The sequence below is a fragment of the Microcebus murinus genome, chromosome 19 (genome assembly GCF_040939455.1).
Source record: "Microcebus murinus isolate Inina chromosome 19, M.murinus_Inina_mat1.0, whole genome shotgun sequence".
In the NCBI taxonomy this organism is placed as follows: Eukaryota; Metazoa; Chordata; class Mammalia; order Primates; family Cheirogaleidae; genus Microcebus; species Microcebus murinus.
The window spans coordinates 2,043,410-2,060,533 of record NC_134122.1 but is presented as its reverse complement, the minus strand read 5'-3'; the positions used below and the strand labels follow the sequence as shown (position 1 = coordinate 2,060,533).

The 17,124-nt window shown below is 57.4% G+C and overlaps 3 protein-coding genes across 5 annotated transcripts in view; 1 reads left to right on the top strand and 2 right to left on the bottom strand.

Moving 5' to 3' along the window:
- PDPK1 (3-phosphoinositide dependent protein kinase 1) overlaps positions 1-5,051 on the bottom strand; it is a 70,747-nt gene extending 65,696 nt beyond the window's left edge. For 2 of the 3 annotated variants that reach the window (XM_012743680.3, XM_075994977.1), the window contains exon 1: positions 4,917-5,051. In XM_012743680.3, the coding sequence (XP_012599134.2) occupies positions 4,917-5,036 (120 nt within the window). In that variant the 5' untranslated portion in view covers positions 5,037-5,051. Of the gene's footprint in view, positions 1-523; positions 675-4,916 lie in introns of those variants that run through there. The other variant, XM_012743681.2, reaches the window with a different exon arrangement.
- The window catches only part of RNPS1 (RNA binding protein with serine rich domain 1), a 337,992-nt gene that overhangs the window by 88,773 nt on the left and 232,095 nt on the right, over positions 1-17,124 (top strand). The window lies entirely within an intron of this gene.
- AMDHD2 (amidohydrolase domain containing 2) lies at positions 9,050-17,066 on the bottom strand. Its single transcript, XM_012743677.3, has 11 exons — positions 16,867-17,066; positions 16,642-16,778; positions 16,423-16,562; positions 11,387-11,441; positions 11,011-11,223; positions 10,843-10,931; positions 10,607-10,751; positions 10,430-10,537; positions 10,205-10,273; positions 9,756-9,857; positions 9,050-9,337 (listed from the first exon to the last, which is right to left on the bottom strand). The coding sequence occupies exons 1-11, from the start codon at positions 16,947-16,949 to the stop codon at positions 9,249-9,251; spliced, it is 1,230 nt and encodes a 409-aa protein (XP_012599131.2). The 5' UTR covers positions 16,950-17,066; the 3' UTR covers positions 9,050-9,248.

The window sequence follows — 17,124 nt, the reverse complement described above, 5'->3', positions numbered from 1 at the left end:
GCAGGAAAAGCACCCAAATGCCCATTCGCCGGGCAGTGAAAGGAGTTTTCCAGACCACTCTAATCAAGTACTTGGAAACGGGGCCCAGGAGCATCAGGTGCTTTCAGCAAGAACTCGCACTTTCTGCTTCTCTCGCAGGCGGAGGCACCGGAACCCCGTTCCAGGTGAAGACCCAGGGCGGTTCCTCCGCAGACACAACCGAAAGGTAACCCGGAGACTCGGCTCCAGCCTGCGCCAAGCAGAAAACAAACTTTCCAAGCACTTCCACCCCGCCTGGCCCGGTGACACCTCCCCGGACTCCCCCGCCCGCCGCGCGTCTGTCAGCGCCCCCGGCGCCTGCCGCAGCCCCGGCCCGGGCCCTGGCTCCCCGCCGCACCCGAGCGGCGCCCCAGGCTGGCGCCCGCTGTCCCCGGCCCTGCCGCCCGGCAGCAGGTGAGGCGCCGCCCGGCCCTCGGGACCCCGGGCCGTCGCGCCTCGCCGGACCCGGGCGGCCGCCACGCCCAGCCCGCCGCCGTGCACTCACCAGCTGGCTGGTGGTCCTGGCCATGAGCCCCGCGTCAGCGCGGGCGCCTCCCCCGCAGCGCAGCGCGGCTCGGCGCCTCCTCAGCGTCCTCCTCCCCGCAGCGAAGCCCCAGCAATGGCCGCCCTCATCCTGCGCCCGCCCCGCCGCCCGCCGCCCCCGGCGGCGCCCCGCCCCCGCGCGACGCCGGGCGGAACTTCCGCCGCGCGGCCGCCGCCGTCCGCGCCCATAGGCCATGCCAGTCATCGCTCCGCCGCGGCCCAGGCGGGCTCCGCCCCTGCCCCAGCTGCATTTCCGGGTTGGGACCTGGCGGGCGGGAGCGGCCCGGCCCCGCCTGGGGAGGGGGACCCCGCGCGAACCAATCCTGGGGCCCGCGGGCGGGGCCGGGCGGGGCGGGGGGCCAGCTGTCATCCCGAGCTGACAGACGGGGAAACTGAGGCTCAGAGGGGCTGCCAAGGTCACGCCCGAGGCAGTGGCGGGGCTGGCCTCGAACCTGCGGCCTGGCTGCCAGAGCCGGCCCTTAGCAAACGTCAGGAGACGCAACTTTACTAGTTTCGCAGCTAACAAGCGTTCGCGGAAGGAAATTCGGGCTATAAAGCTACATTTATAAGGCAGAAATAAGCCCATCCTATCACCGTTCATAGTCCCGGAGACACTCTCAGAACTTTTGTCTTTGCCTATAAATGTGTGTGGGGGCTTTTTTTTCCCCTTTGTCGTTTTAACTGTTGACGATGATGTTGATGCTGGGTCTTTTTAATTGTGATAAAATACACATAAAATTTACCATCTTAACCAGTTTTTAAGTGTACAATTCAGCGACATTACGTTCACATTATTGTGCGATGTTAATGTTTTAAGCAAAATTTGTATCATCCTTGTTATCTGACAGTTTGCATATTTTTGAATAGTCCTTTTTTCTATTTCCGAGAGGAATGATATATCTTTATTATAAAAAATAAAAATTTATCCTAGCTCTCTGGGAGGCCGAGGCAGGAGGATTGCTTGAGGTCAGGAGTTCAAAACCAACCTGAGCTAGAGCAAGACCCTGTCTCTTCTATAAATAGAAAGAAATTAATTTGCCAACTAATATATATAGAAAAAATTAGCCAGGCATGGTGGTGCATGCCTGTAGTCCCAGCTACTTGGGAGGCTGAGGCAGCAGGATCGCTTGAGCCCAGGAGTTTGAGGTTGCTGTGAGCTAGGCTGACGCCACCGCACTCACTCTAGCCTGGACAACACAGCGAGACTGTCTGAAAAAAATAAATAAATAAAATAACTAAAAATTTAGACAATACAAGTAACAATCAAATAAATGAGCCCATAGTCCCAGGTGGACAGAATAAATTGTTGAATAGTAGTGAATAGTAAACTAAGTTTACTAGTGAATAGTAAACTAGTAAACTAAGGTTTACTCAGCACTTACTCTAAGTGAGGCATTTTCATGCCAAATCTCATTTACTCTAACCAAGCATCCCTGGTACTGTTGCCCCACTTTTCAGATGAGGAAACTAAGCCACAAGGCAATTCTGTAACTTGCTCAAGGTAGTGTAGATTCCAGGACAGACATGTGCCAGAGTCGGTACATCGGTCCCCAGGTTTTACAGACCCTGTCTGACTATCCAGTCTTCCTGTCCTCTGCATGTTTTATACACCTTCAACAACAACAAAAAGCAAATGTAACCCCTACCCCCAAGAAGGGCTGAAGCTGTTCATGCTGCTTTGATACTTGCTTTTTTTTTTTTTCACTTAACAATGTATCATCCTGTATCCTGTACAGCTCTCCTCAGTTGTAAGAGGTGCAGAGGACTCTAATGGGGGAACATCCCATAGTTTATGGATCCATGTATTGACCAAGTTCTATTTTTTTCTTTTGAAACAGGGTCTCACTCTGCTGCTCCAGCTACAGTGCCATGGCCTCAACCTAGCTCACAGCAACCTCAAACTCCTGGGCTCAAGCGATCCTTCTGCCTTAGCCTCCCAAGTAGCTGGGACTACAGGTATGCACCATCATGGCCAGCTAATTTTTTCTATTTTCAGTAGAGACGGGGTGTCACTCTTGCTCAGACTGGTCTCATACTCCTGAGCTCAAGTGATCTACCTGCCTCGGCCTCCCAGAGTGCTAGGATTACAGGCGTGAGCCACCAAGCCTGGCCCGTGTGTGTGTGTGTGTGTGTGTGTGTGTGTGTGTGTGTGTGTGTGAGAGAGAGAGAGAGAGAGAGAGACAGAGACAGAGACAGAGACAGAGACAGAGACACACACATACAGGGTCTCATTCTGTTGCCTGAGCTAGAGTACAGTGGTATTATCCCAACTTACTGCAACCTCAAACTCCTGGGCTCAAGCGATCCTTCTGCCTCAGCCTCCTGAGTAGCTGAGACTACAGGCACTTGTCACCACGAATGGCTAATTTTAAATTTTTTTGTAGAGACAGGGTCTTCCTATGTTTTCCAGGCCAACTCTCTTAACAATAAATACTAAAATAGTTCCCATGCTTTTTTCTCACTAACAAGGCCCTGCACTTAAATCCAGGCATACTTTTACTTATTTCCTTAGGATAAATTCTTAGCATACAGAATTGCAAGTTCAAGGTAGACATTATCTCTTGTCACCATACCAAGACACATTCAACATTTGGGAACATGACGCCGGGCTCAGTGGCTCACACCTGTAATCCTAGCACTCTGGAAAGCTGAGGCAGGAGGACTGCTGGAGGACAGGAATTCAAGACCAGCCTGAGCAAGAGACCCCATCTCTAATAAAAATAGAAAAATCAGCCAGGCATCATAGCACATACCTGTAGTCCCAGCTACTCAGGAGACTGAAGCAGGAAGATCGCTTGAGGCCAGGAGTTTGAGGTTGCTGTGAGCTAGGCTGACACCACAGCACTCTACCCAGGGCAACAAAGTTAGACTCTGCCTCAAAAAAAAAAATGGGGGAACATGGGTATCATTATTCTACATCAATAGCCCTCTACGTATTAAGAGCAGTGTATCTGCCCGTGCCACACAACGGCCCCATTAGTTGCAGGTGCTATGATCCTTCCCATTGTTTACATGAGGAAACCGAGGCTTCAGGGATTTCCATCATAGTTAGCTTACAGAGCACAAGACTAAAAACCAGCCCTGATCAACTCCAATGCCCTCCTTTTAGCCACTATGTTCAACTGCCTCCCCACAGCCATTCTTTTATATTTATTTTAGTCCTCCAAAAGTAGTAAAAGGCTGGGCGCAGTGGCTCATACCTATAATCTTAGCACTCTGAGAGGCCAAGGCCAGAGAATTGTTTGAGCTCAGAAGTTCAAGACCAGCCTGAACAAGAGTGAGACCCCATCTCTACCAAAAAGACAAGAAAAAAAAAAAAAAACAAAACCACACAGCCAGGCGTGGGATGTGCACCTGTAGTCCCAACTACCCAGGAAGCTGATGCAGAAGGACCACTTGAGCCCAGAAGTTTGAGGTTGCTGTGAGCTAGGGTGATGCCACAGCACTCTAGCCTGGGTGGCGAGTAAGACCCTGTCTCAACAAAAAACAAACAAGACAACTGAGCGCCCCTTCTCACAAAGCCCTACCCCTTCATATAAAACAAACCAAAAAAAAAAGGTAGTACAAACTTGTACTGAGAGAATGCTAACCATTTCATATGATTTACCTTACTTCTCATTACCACCTTATAAGACAGATACTCAATATTTATTAATACCGTCTTTCATGTGAAGACATTTGCCAGACTACAGTGAACGTAAGTGTAAATATGTGCAAAGCTATAGAATCTAAATATATCACAAGCATCTTTTCTCAGAAAGTTACTGAAGGATCTGCTCTATCAAAGAAGGGAGTAAACCAAAAAAGAAGAGCTGAGATCCAGGAAACAAAAAGAAACAGAATGCACAGGAATGTGATGAAGGGAAGTCCATTTAACAACTATTTATTGAGCCTCCCTTCCATGCCATGTACTGCACTAGACACTGGTGATTCATCAGTGAACCAAACACAAAAGTCTCTGCCCTTGTGGAACACCAGTACCACTGGCAGAGTGGGGGAAGAGAGCAAGTCTAATGAACATGGAAGTCTTACGGCACATTAGCAGGCAATACGTGCTGTGGGGAAGAAACAAAATCAGGCAAATGGAGTTGCAGGAGTGCCTGGGGAGAAAAGTACACGTTTAAATAGGTGTGTGAGGAGAATAAAAGCTGTCAGCAGGGAGCACCTCGACCCAAGTGGAGCAGGCTCCCAGAAGACTCCAGAAAAATACTGAACATGATAGATTCTCACTACATAGAAAGCTGAATTGAGAAGCTGTCAGTGAGACTAGGAATATTCCCCAAAACCAGCTGTACCAGAAAGGAAGCACAATCGCAGTTCACTGTGGACAGCAGCCAAGGGGCAGATGGTCTCACCTGGCCCAGCAGCTCACTGGCACCCCGCTGGAGGAGGGCCCACCCCCTGGCCCTTTTCTGACTCTTTTCTGCCCAGAGCCTCTGTTGGGGCCCAAAGGATGCAGTGAGGTGGCCTGACATTGTGAGGTCATGATCTGCCCAGGGAGGGGCAAGGAGATGGCTGCCTGCAGGGGCTGGGGGCTGTGCAGGCGCAGGGCGTGCTCTCCGGCCACACACCAGGCCCTGGGCTTGGGCCTCACTCCCGTCACCCTCAGGGCACAAGGGAGGGAGCAGGGTTCAGAGCCTAAGGAACATCGGACAGCTAGTGTACTGTGACCTGCTGTGTAACAAACCATCCCAAGATGTAGACCCCAAAAACAAGCGTGTTATCTTGTGGTTTCTGCGGGTTGGGCACCAGAAGTGGCCTGGCTGCATGGGCTGGCCTAGGCGCTCACGCGGGTGCCACACAGGGGCAGCCAGCACCAAGTCCTCGCTAGCCGGGGCAACAGAGTGAGACTGACTAAAAAAAATAATAATAATAATAATTGGGAGATGAGCCAGAATCATCCAGGTGGGCCCAGTATAATCACGAGTGTTCCCAAAAGATGAGAGCAAGAAACAGGAAGAGTGTGGGTCGCAGTGATGCAAAGTGAGACAGACTCACTGGCTTTGCAAATAGCAGGGGCCACCATCCGAGGGCACCAGCAGCCCTGGAGGATGAGAAACGTAGGAAATGGATTCTCCCCTGGAGCCTTTAGGAAAAAACAAAGATCTGGCAGCACCTTGATCTCAGCCCACTGAGACCCATTTCTGACTTAGCCCCGCAGAACTGCTAAATAAATCTGCGTTGTTTGAAACCACTGAGTTTGCGGTGATTCGTGACAGCAGCAACAGGAAACTCATTCGGAAGGCCCTGCTGTGGCTGTCCTGGGGGCAGAGGGTAGGGAACTACAGGGCCGAGAGGACAGCCACGCAGAACCCCTTGTGGGTCCGGGCTCCCAGACGCCCGCCCCCCACCTCCAGGTGCGCCCCCCGCGGGGGTGGGGTGGGGTTAGGGAGCACGCTAACCTACTAGGATACTGGGCACCTTCTTACACTGGCGAGACAGATCCACACATCCCCACCCAGGAAGCTCTCCACTCGCGTTGTTCCACTTAAAAGCAACGAACCGCAAAGCAATGGCAAAAGCGCAGACCCATTCAGAAAAAAAGCACGTGACGCAAATGCGGTAAAAGGCGCAGGACCAGGACGCAGCGGGGCACCAGGCTAGGTGCGGCCCGGGCATCCCACCCGAGCACTGGGAGCTGGGAAGCGGGCAGGGGAGACGCCCCCCACCCCCGGGTCGGAGCACGGCCGCCCTCCCTCCAGCCCCCCTGGCTCCCCCACCCCGCGCTGCGCCCACCCAGCTCCCAAGCCCGGAAACGCCCGAGCGGGGCGGGGCCTAAGGGACTGGTGGCCCAGCCCGCCCTTCGGCCTCCCCACACGGAGATCGGGCGCAGGGGTGCAGCGGGGCCGGCGGGCTCTCCGCTCCGGCCCGCGTCTATCGACTGCACCGGAGGGCAACTCGCCCCGCCCACCACTGTCCTAATTGGCCCCCAGAAGCCCCGCCCCCGGCAGGCGTGTCCCGCGCCGCATGCTTCCCAGACTGGCGCGGTGCACCCGGCACCCGGGCCGCAGGACGGCGGCGTGGTGGAGCGGGCAGGCACAGATCCATCGCGGGCATCCTGCCACCTGGGTCCGCTGCCGTCCCGGCGCGGTCGCCGCTGATGCATGTCCCCCGTCCCCACACCTCCCAACCAAGTTCTCAGATTTGGACGACCTGGAACCCCTCCACGAGTCACCGTCCGGCCCCGAGCGCATGGCCCCCCCGCGACGTGCCGGGTGCGCTCGGAGCCCAGGAGGCCCGGAGGGTGAGATGGGTGGCTGTGTCCCCGAGAGCGGGGATTCGAACCCGCGGCCGGCCCGGCGCGCCAAGTGGAGGGCCGTTGCGCTCCCAGGCCCGGCCACCAGGCGGCCCTTGCGAGCCGAGGAGCGAATTCCTGGCCTGGCGCCGTGCGTGGGGCCCACGCAGGGTCTCTGGCCTCCACTCTCGTCCAGGAAGCGACGGGCCACGACGCTAGGTCTCCCCCGGACCTCCACCTCCGCGCCACCTCCCCGCCCACAGCCTCCTGCCTGGACTTCATGGGCGGGCACAGGGCAGAAGGGGACTGTCAGGGGCGCAGAGGGAGTGTTTGGGGGTACAGAATTTCAGTCTGGGAAGATGGGACCGTTCTGGAGATGGATGGAGGCGCTGAACACACAAATGTGAATGCACTTAACGCCACTGAACTTCATGCTTGTTATACTTACAAAAAACCAAAGACCACCCCCAGTATTTCCCCACACCTCAAATAAAACCCACCCCTTCAGCAGCCCAAAGCCCGCTCACCCCCGGCCCCCGCCCGCTTCCTTCCAACACACCAAGGCCCTGCCTGGCCTCTGGCCCTGGGCTGAAGTGCTCTACCCAGTGCCGGCTCCTGTCACCCAGGGGACCTGCTGCCCACCTATCTCAGCCAGCTTTTCCACCAGAGAGGGGGCGTGGTGGCGAGCTGAACGGCACAGGGCCTGCCAGGTCTCAGTGCTCCTTTCCCCACCTGAGAAATGGGGATGACCAAGAGGACATTTCTGGATTTCTGGTAAGAGCAGGGACAACACCAAGTACTTACACCAGCAAGGGAGGTGCAAGCCCTGCTCAGCTTTTAATGTTTGCCGAGAAGCGCGTCTGTACCTCCCTGCCACTGCGATCCCCTGTGCACAGGCCCTCTCCTGGGACCTGGCACACTCGGGAGTTGGCCAGCCACGTGCAGAGGGGACCATCACTGTCCACAGTGGACCTGGGCGTCCCTGCACCCCATGCCTCTCAGGTCAGGATCCCTTGGCACTCATGGACTGACGGTGTGCACCCTGGGGACACGTGGGCTGAGGACAGGTCCCCTGTGCCCCCACAGGTGGCCCCTGCCCAGGCCCTCCCTCAGCCCTGGGCCAGCCAGGCCCTGAGCAAAGGCTGTCCTTCCCAGGCCATTCGCCCTCAAACACAGGTGGAGCTGGAGACCATCTTTGTCACTTTGCGCCTGCAGACATTTCCTTGGGTGGGCTTCGCAGCAGAGGCAGAAGGGAAGGGAACAGTGGCCGGGCCAGGTGCAACGGTGTCCGAAATGTCCCGCACTGAGGACTGCAAGCACCATATGCAAGGGGCCGCCCACCCCAGCACCTGGAAGTCCAGACAACTCCAGACCTGGGGCTACAAACACTCACCTGGACATCTGCCCCCCACATCCTGGTCACCCTCAGAGTCAAGGGATCCCCAAAGCTCCCTGGCCTCAAAGCTACCCAAGAAGCCAAACAGCCCATGCTCCCCACGAGGAGTGGGAAAGTGGATATAGGGTGAGCTGCCAGGCCGAGGGAACAGGAAGGCTGCAGGATGACACCAACAGGGCAAACAGTTTCAGGGCACAGGACACTAGTGACACCCAGCTGCCCACCAATACCAGACAGGGTCCCCACAGCTGCCTGTGCACTGAGACAAAGGAGGGCTCGCCATGTCCACCTGGGATCAGGCCAGCAGATGGGGTTGTTGAAAGACACCAAAGGAAGTGGAACCTCGATTACCCACCAGGGCCGTGAGGCGGTGGGACTGAGCGCTGGGCAGGTTGGGCAGGCCCGGGAGCAGGGGTCAGGGACCTCCAGCCAGTGTGGACTCCTTCCTGAAGGTCAAGTATTGCAGTGGAGGCCCTGTCTCTGTGCCCTGGCCCAGGACTACGCCTTGGGCTTCTGCTCTGCCCACCCATCTCCGAGTGCAGACAGCAAACTCCTGACACCGTCCACACTCCCTGTTCCAGGCCCGTTCCTGCCAGGTCTCCCGCCTGCGGCCCATGGCTTCCACCCCATGGCACCCGCGCTGACTGCATCCCCATCTGCCCCCATTCATTGCTCATCCCAACATCTTCCTGTGTCTGCAGGCCTCAGGCAGGGCCACCTACCAGGGTGGACTCTGTCTCCTTCACTGGGGCCCCACAGGCCTGGGCTGAGCTGGAATCCAGCAATTCCCACCCACAAGCCACACATGCCGTCCCCAGGAGGGTACCAGGGGAGGAGCAAACAGCAAGGAGCCAGTGTCGAGTGCAAGCAAAACCCAGAGAAGGGCGAGTCCCTGCTGGGCGCATGTTTATGCAGTCGCCTCCAGGGTGGCCACGAGAGCCAAGGCTGTCAGCCTGGGGCAGGGCCCCACTTGCTCCCTGGAGGCCAGCTCCCCAGCTGCCTGGCCCTGACAGGTATCCAGCTGGGGCCAGGTGTCCTCTCCAGCCGAGGTCCTCATCACTGCCCGGCTTCCTCTGCCTGCCACACCAGCTCACCCGAGATGTAGGTGGCCCGAACATGGAGGGAGTCATCGAGCACCACGAAGTCTGGGTCAGAGCCAGGCGGTGAGGAAAGGGCTGGGGCTGGGGCGGGGCCACTACCCCACCCCCACCTGGAATCTTTCCCCACAACCCGAGGCTGGTGGGGAAACTGAGGCCCAGGGGCGCAACCCATGCAGGACACCCTGACCTATCACAGACTGACAGAGGTGCTAGAACCAAGAGCTCCAACTCCCAGCAGCTGAGGACAGGGACAATGCTCCCTGCAAGCCTGGCCTGGTCCTGCACACCAGAAAGCCTGGCCTGACGGGCACCAGAGACCAGGCTGAGGCTGGTGGCGGGGCAAGGCCACCTGGGAGTGGGTGCTCAGGAAGACCCACTCTTCCTACCCCATCCCAGGCCCCCCGAGAACTCTCAGGTTAGCAGGCAGAGCCAAGGCTGCTGACTGCCCTGCACCGGCCCTCACCTGCGTCAGCTCCGAAGTCCAGGGTCCCCTTACACTTCTCCAGCCCCAGCAGCTGTGCAGGGTGCAGGGATGCAGCCTCCAGGGCTGACTCCACGCTGCAGCCTGCTCAGGGGACACAGCTTGGTGACAATCCTCAATCCCTATGACTGTACCAGCAGCCCCCACACCCCGCAGCTCAAGCTCCCATCTCAGGGACTTTGTGACAAGGACCCTAGCTCTGAGTGTCCAGGGTGACTGCCTGTCACCCTAGGCACGAGTCACGGTGTGCCTGCTGCCCGTGAGCGTGTGGGCAGGGCCTCGGCAACATTCCCAGGGGCCGGTCCCTACCCTGGGAACCCCACAGCCATAGACAGAGGCGGCGGGACAGGGCCTGGGTGGGTCCCACTCTTCCCTCCAGCTTCTCCCAAATGCAGACATGGCCCCCGCACACTCGGCACCGGCCCACTGACCTGTGGCCTGCAGGAAGTGCCGGACGCAGACGTCCATCGGGGCTATGCTGCCGCACAGCGTCGTAGTGCCTTGAGAGCAGAGGCCGGGCTCTGAGGGGGCTGTGGGCCACTAGGTCGTGGCTGGGGTCCCGTGGGCAAGCAGGGCACACTTGGGTTCTCTCCTCCCACCCAAGGGGCAGAGGGGCTGTTCTCATGAGGGCAGTGAGTGAGGAGGGGACCACTCACCTGCTACGTAGGCCGTCAGCCCGTCTACCTCTACCTCCTGCTGTCCCAGTGTGTGATGGCCATTGCCCAGGCCCAGGGCAGGGATGGCATCGGTGACCAGCACCAGTCCTGGGGAGAAAGGAACTTCAGGACCTGCCCACCGGCCACCGTCCTTCCCCTCCCCGCCCGGAGGCTCACCCTGGGGATGGGCCCGGTGGGCGATCCGCAGGGCGGCCGGGTTGGTGTGTATGCCGTCGGCGATCATCCCATAGAAGATGCCACGGCCCGGGGGCAGCTGGTCACTGGTCAGGAGCCCCACAATGCCTGGGTCACGGTGGTGGAACTGCACAGGGTAAGGAGACAGCTGAGCGACAGCAGGGCCGCCGAGCCCCCTCCCACCTCGGACCCGGCAAGGGTGCTGGGGAGGCACTCACAGGCAGCATGGCGTTGAAGAGGTGGGTGATGAAGGTGGCTCCACTCTGCACCGCTGCCTCTGCCGCCCGCAGGTCAGCCACCGAGTGCCCTGGGCAGGGGCCTGGACTCAGACTCTGCACCCGGCCCAGGACCCCTGGCCGCCCCCCCATGGAGATGGCCCCACTCACCTAGGGACACACAGATGCCACGGGCTGTCAGCTCCCGGATCACCTCGTGGCTGCGGCCCAGCTCAGGTGCCAAAGTCACAATGCGGACATTGTCCAGGGGCCCGTAGGTGGCCAGCACATCGTGGAAGGCATTGGCCTCAAAGCAGCGGAGGTGGGCCTCAGGGTGCGCACCCCGCTTCTCCCGGCTGATGAACGGACCCTCTAGGTGCAGCCCTGGGGGAGGGAGCAGAGCGGCTCCAGCAGCCCCCCACCCTGCCCCGGCCCCTCGCCTCACCTCCCGCCCTCCCTCCCCAGTTGGGCATCTGGAAGGGGAGGGGCTGCCAACAGGTGCCCCAGGAGCCTCCCAGGGAGGGTAGGGAGAGGGTCAGCCACTCACCGAGGACCCCTGCCCCATGGGGGCCACCACTCGTCACAGGGATCTGAGGAAGGACCTGGGGGGAACCAGCTGTTAAAGCCCTGCCCCCACGGCCCAGTGTCCAGAGGTCACAGCCCAACCAAGGTCAGAGATCACAGGTCAGAGTTCAGGACCCAGCCCCCGCTGGCCATCCCTCAGGTATCAGAAGGTGGCCAAAGGCCCCCAAGAGTGGTCAGCCAGGAAAAGCACAGCCACCACAACTATGGGATCTACGGCCAAGGGCAGGGTAGGGATGGTGGCCGGATTGTGCCCTCTACTGGAACTCCCCACCCCAAACAAAACTAAGGGATTTTAACAGGCTCAAACCCGGGGCAAAGAGGACGGGAGGGAGCAGGCAGACTCAGCTCAGCAGGCAGACACTGGGCAGATTCTGGAAGGCGCACGCAGTGGGGACAGTGACCCCACAGGCTCAGGCCTTGGCAGCGCCTGTACCTTGAGAAGTGGGGTGATGGGGACCAACAAAGGAGACTCACTAAGGAGTAGCTGGGTCCCCGAAGCTCCTGCCCCAAGCATGCCCAGTGCAGCGTACAGAGAAGCACGCATGGGCCTCTGTGCAGGGGAGTGTGAGGCACGGCGGGAAGCGGGTACTCAAGTGGACGTGTGTGTCCGTGAGGCCCTCAGCAGGGCACCGGCCAGGCCTGTCCCTTCTTCTCCTGGGACCGGACCAGCCCAAGAGAAAGGACTCAGGGACCAACCTACGACTGTCCCCAGAAAACTGCGCCCCCGGGCTAGGTGCTGCCAGCCAGTCTGCTGGTGCCTGTTCTCAAAGACACTTCACAGTCCGGTTCGCCAGGCAGCTCGGGAAAGCCTCGCTAAGGAGACCAAAGGCACAGCAAACGAGGACAGAGTGAGTAGGGAAAGCCAAAACCCGGAGAATACAAAGACACAGGACAAAGCCATTGTTAGTAGCCTCAAGGTGGCAAGAGGTTTGCATCCATGAAACAAGAACAGAATGTTAGAAAAAGGAACACAGGGCGAGGTGGGGGAGGACAAAGCAAGCACGTCAAAATTAAGCGTATGAGCCAGACACTGTGCATACACCTGCTGTCCCAGCTACTCGGGAGGCTGACTGCTTGAGCCCAGGAATTCGAGGTTACAGTGAGCTGTGATCACAAGACTGCACTCCACAGTGAGACCCCATCTCTACAAAAAATTTAAAAATTAGCTGGGCATGGTGAGGTGTGCCTATGTGCTACTCAGGAGGCTGGGGTGTGAGGATTGCTTGAGCACAGCAGTTGGAGGCTGCAGTGAGCTGTGATCACACCACTGGACTCCAGCCGGGGCAACAGAGCGAGACTCTGTCTCTAATACCAAAATAAAAAAATAAATAAATAAAGTCGAGGGAATGTCCAGAAAAGAAAGGCAAAGTCAAAGAGAAAGAAAATGAGAAGAAAAAAGTAGGGACCAGTCCAGGAAGCCCAACAGTGGGATTACAGGTCCTACAAAGAGACAACACAGAGGCTGGCCGCGGTGGCTCACGCCTGTAATCCTAGCACTCTGGGAGGCCGAGGCGGGCAGATTGCTGGAGGTCAGGAGTCCAAAACCAGCCTGAGCAAGAGCGAGACCCCGTCTCTACTATAAATAGAAAAAAATTAATTGGCCAACTAACATATGTAGAAAAAATTAGCCAGGCATGGTGGCATGTGCCTGTAGTCCCAGCTACTTGGGAGGCTGAGGCAGCAGGATTGCTTGAGCCCAGGAGTTTGAGGTTGCTGTGAGCTAGGCTGACACCACTGCACTCCAGCCTGGGCAACAAAGCGAGACTCTGGCTCAAAAAAAAAGAACCACAAAGAGACAACACAGAAACGGGAAGGAAAAAAAAATCACCAAAGAAGTAACACAAGAAAAGTAAAAGAACAAAACCAAAAACTGAGCTTCCAGATTGACAGGCCTGCCAACAGCCAGCAAAATGGATGAACTCCCCGGTCCCCAAAGAGTGCCACACTGAGACTTCAGGATCCAGGGACAGAGGAAAGATTCCTTAAGCTTCCAGAGAGAAGAAACAGGTCACCTACAAAGGGTCAAGGATCAAACAGTTTCAGACTTCTCATTTGCAGTCCAGGAAGTTAAAACACAACACAGCAGTACCTTTAGAATTCTAGAGAAAAACAACTTCTCACCTAGAATTCTAACCCAACCAAGCCATTGGTCAAGAGAATAAAGACTTTTCAGGCCTTCAAGATCTCAAAACTTGACCTCTCCTGATCCTTTCTCTGGAAGTTACTGGAGTATTTGCTTTACCAAAATGAAGCCATAAACGAGCCAAGTGAAAGACATCGGACCCTGGGCATGAGAGACCCAGCAGAAAGAGGCCAAGGGACATCCCCAGGTGAGGGGAAGGGAGTTCCCAGGGCAGCCAGTGCCGGGAGACCAGGTCCCAAAGGCTTCTGCAGAAACACAAAATTGATAGACCCCATGGTGAGTCTAAATAGCCAGACAGAGTGGCTCAATGGGTAGAAAACTTGCAATCGAGTTAATAGCTAACAAATTAAGGAGACAACACTGACTCCACGGAAAGCAGGGTTGGCAGGTGGGAAGATGTAACTGCACCGAGAGCCCTTCACAGTCCTGCTGCCTGATCCATGCGGTGGTACCTGGGGAGGACGAGGGGACACACAGGGATGAAAGGGCTAATCCTCATCAGTCCCAGTGGGAAGCCACAGAGGCTGCCAGAAACTAAAGAGCCAAGTGGAGATACCAGCGTATTTTCTAGAGACCTGGGGCCAAATTCCAAAGAGTCATTAAGTTGAAAGGGACTGTCCCTAGGGTAGAAACTAGTTGGGGCAAAGGGCTGCTTTTTCCTAACAAGCCAGGTGGATATACAAGTCTATTAAAGATTAGGGAAGAGATAGTGGCTGAGTTTTTCCAAAGCCTTGAAGAGGGAAAGCAAAGCAGCACTAAGTAGAGGGTGTGTGTGGCCAGAGACAGTGGCCTGGCTGCCACTCCGAGGAGGTGCCTGACCTTGGCTCAGCAAATAGGCTTGGAGCAGAGAACAAGTGATCAGATCTGCCTCTAGGTATGGCAGCACAGGGCAGGGCCAGAGGATACCACCCAAAAAGCAGCAGATGGTCTCAATGGACCAAAACACAACAAAAGACATGGGTAACACCTGGCAAAGCTGCCATCCAATTCAACCCAGGTTGAAATGGGACCTGGAGGAAGGTAGGGGGATGGTGGGAGAATGAGCCAAGTGAAGGGTCGCCTGGTTTCTAAGACGATACAGCATAGGTTTTCATATCCAGAGCCCGATACAATTTCCACCCTCAACAGTTTTATGCTCTGCCTCCCAAGGCCTTCACCCGGGAAGTGTTTGCCCAGGGTCTATAGGTTAGGGTACCTGGACTGCAGTAGATATGAAAAGAAAACGTGCTACTCGCCAGACACTCCCGTTCCTAGGGAAGAAGGGCGGGCAGTCCCTCCCGTCCACAAGCATGGGCGGTGTGCCTGGCATGGTGGGCAGGTGGGCAAGGGCTGGCCAGGGAGGCCTGGAACCAGTTGGCTACCACAGGCGCCAGGGGAAGGCCTTCCAGGAAGAGAACCCGGGCCAGGAGAAGGGAGGGTGCCTGGGGAGAAAGAAGGCCTAACAGATAGGAAAGGAATGCTGCAGGGCGGGGGACAGGGCTGGGGATGCTGAGTCCTAGTTCTTGGAAAGGTCACTCCGGCAGGGCCCAGAGCCTGGAGAGCAGCTGGGAGAACCAGGCACCGGTTTGAAGCCGGAAGACAAGTTTGGTTTTTGACATCTGACTCCAGTGGGAGAGTGGTGGAAAATCCCGCCTCATACCAAGCCCAGTGCTGAGCACAACACAACAGTGCTGTCACAGAGACAATAGCTGTTACCGCTCTCGCTCTAGGTTTGAGGAAACAGGGTCAGAGGGAGTAAGGTTGTCCCGAGTCTTCCAGCAGGCAGATGAATTCAGACGCCAGGACCAAGCCCAGGAAGCCCAAACCCAAAGCCCGCAGTGGACCCCAACAGCTCCTGCTCTGACTCTGTGGGCAGGGTCATCATGACCCTGCCATGAACACTGTACTTCAGGAAAAAACCGCTGGGGCAATCAACAAAACTAGAACATAGACAGTGGATTAAAGTATCAACAGTGCCCATTTCCTAAACTCACTAGCTATCGTGGGTGCATAAGAAAACACCCATATTTTTCAAGAATAGTTAAGTATTAAGGAACAAACAGGTATGGTGTATGCAACCTATCCCCAAACAGTTCAGGGGGAAAAACAGTAACATACCCACAGCCAGCAGGAACCTGAATGAAAAAGTGCAGCAGAGAACCTGGGTAAAGGAAAACCAGACTGAGGACAACCTCCTAGGGCGAAGGAAAGTCCAAGGGTGGGGATGCAGGCAAGAGCAGCACAAGAGCCAGAGAGTCTCAACTGAGTCAGAACCGCTGACAGGTTGGGGAGGAAGAGCCTGACCGGGGACTGGTGTGGCAACCAGGAAGTCCCCACACCTCAGTCGGGGGTGGGGGCCTTCTGAAGCACCGAGGCAGGCAGCGTGCGGAGTGGGAAGGGCCTGCGCAGGTCGGGGTGTTGAGCCAGCAAGTGTGCGGACAGCGGCCAGGCAGACCGACAAGTGATGGAGAAAGCCCAGCGGAACCTCAGGCCCAGGTGGAGGGAAGCGAGAAGGAAGGCCAGGCTGAGGTGCCACGGGGAATGAGCTGGGGCGGGAGGGCATGGGGTTTGAAAATAAAGGGGCTATGACCAAGAAAGAGACCCCGTCTCTACCAAAAATAGAAAAAATTAGCCGGGCATGGTGGTGCATGCCTGTAGTCCCAGCTACTCGGGAGGCTGAGGCAGGAGGATCGTTTTAGCCCAGGAGTTTGAGGTTGCTGTGAGCTAGGCTGACGCCACGGCACTCACTCTAGCCCGGGCAAGAGAGTGAGACTCTGTCTCAAAAAAAAAAAAAAAGAAAGAAAGAAAATTAAGGGACTGGCTGTTCCTACGGGCCTCTTCGGCCTCCTTCGCTGGACGCTGGAGCTTGACCTCACCTTGTGATAAACCTCCGGTGGGGAAGTCACCAGGGTGGGGCAGAAAGAGGTGACACCATGCGACAGGATCCTCCGGGCCACCAGGGCGATCCCCGAAGCCACGTCCTCCGTGGCCTGGGAGAAGTCAACACCAAATCCACCTGCGACCACACAAAAGTCCGAGTCGCCCGGTGCTCAGAGCTCCCCCCACCCCAGCTCCCTGCCCCGCCCAGGCCGCACCGTTGATCTGCACGTCGATGAAGCCGGGTGCCAGGATGCGGCCCCCGCAGTCCCGCTGCTCGTCGGCCACGCGCCGCTCCTCGAAAAACAGCTTTTCCGGGTCCAGGATGCGGCCCCCGCGCACCCACAGATCCTCCCTGCGGACGGAGCGGCGGGCGTTCGGATGGCCGCCCGCCCCCGCGGCCCCCGCCCCGCCAGCCCGCGCCCCCGGCCCCGGCCGCGCACCTGAGCAGCGCGCCGCCCCGCAGGATGCGGCAGTTGGTGAACTGGAGCACCGGGGCCCGCGCCGCGCCCTCCCGGCCGCGCATCCTGAGCCGGCGCCGCGAGCCCGCGGAGGCGAATCCCGCGCCAGCGCCGAACCGGAGCCCAGGGCGCCGCTGCGTCCACGTGACCCTCAGCTGACTGAGCCGGAGCGCCACGTGACTGCCGCACCCACGTGATCGCGGGGTCCACGTGACCGGCAAGGTCCGGCGGCAGGCGTGA

Excerpts from the sequence above, each read along its gene's own strand:
- AMDHD2 (XM_012743677.3), bottom strand. The coding sequence starts at position 16,949 with ATGCGCGGCCGGGAGGGCGCGGCGCGGGCCCCGGTGCTCCAGTTCACC. Across the intron at positions 16,563-16,641 it reads CATCGACGTGCAGATCAACG|GTGGATTTGGTGTTGACTTC; the intron begins GTGCGGCCTGGG and ends GTGTGGTCGCAG. Across the intron at positions 10,932-11,010 it reads TGGCATCTGTGTGTCCCTAG|GGCACTCGGTGGCTGACCTG; the intron begins GTGAGTGGGGCC and ends GCCCCTGCCCAG.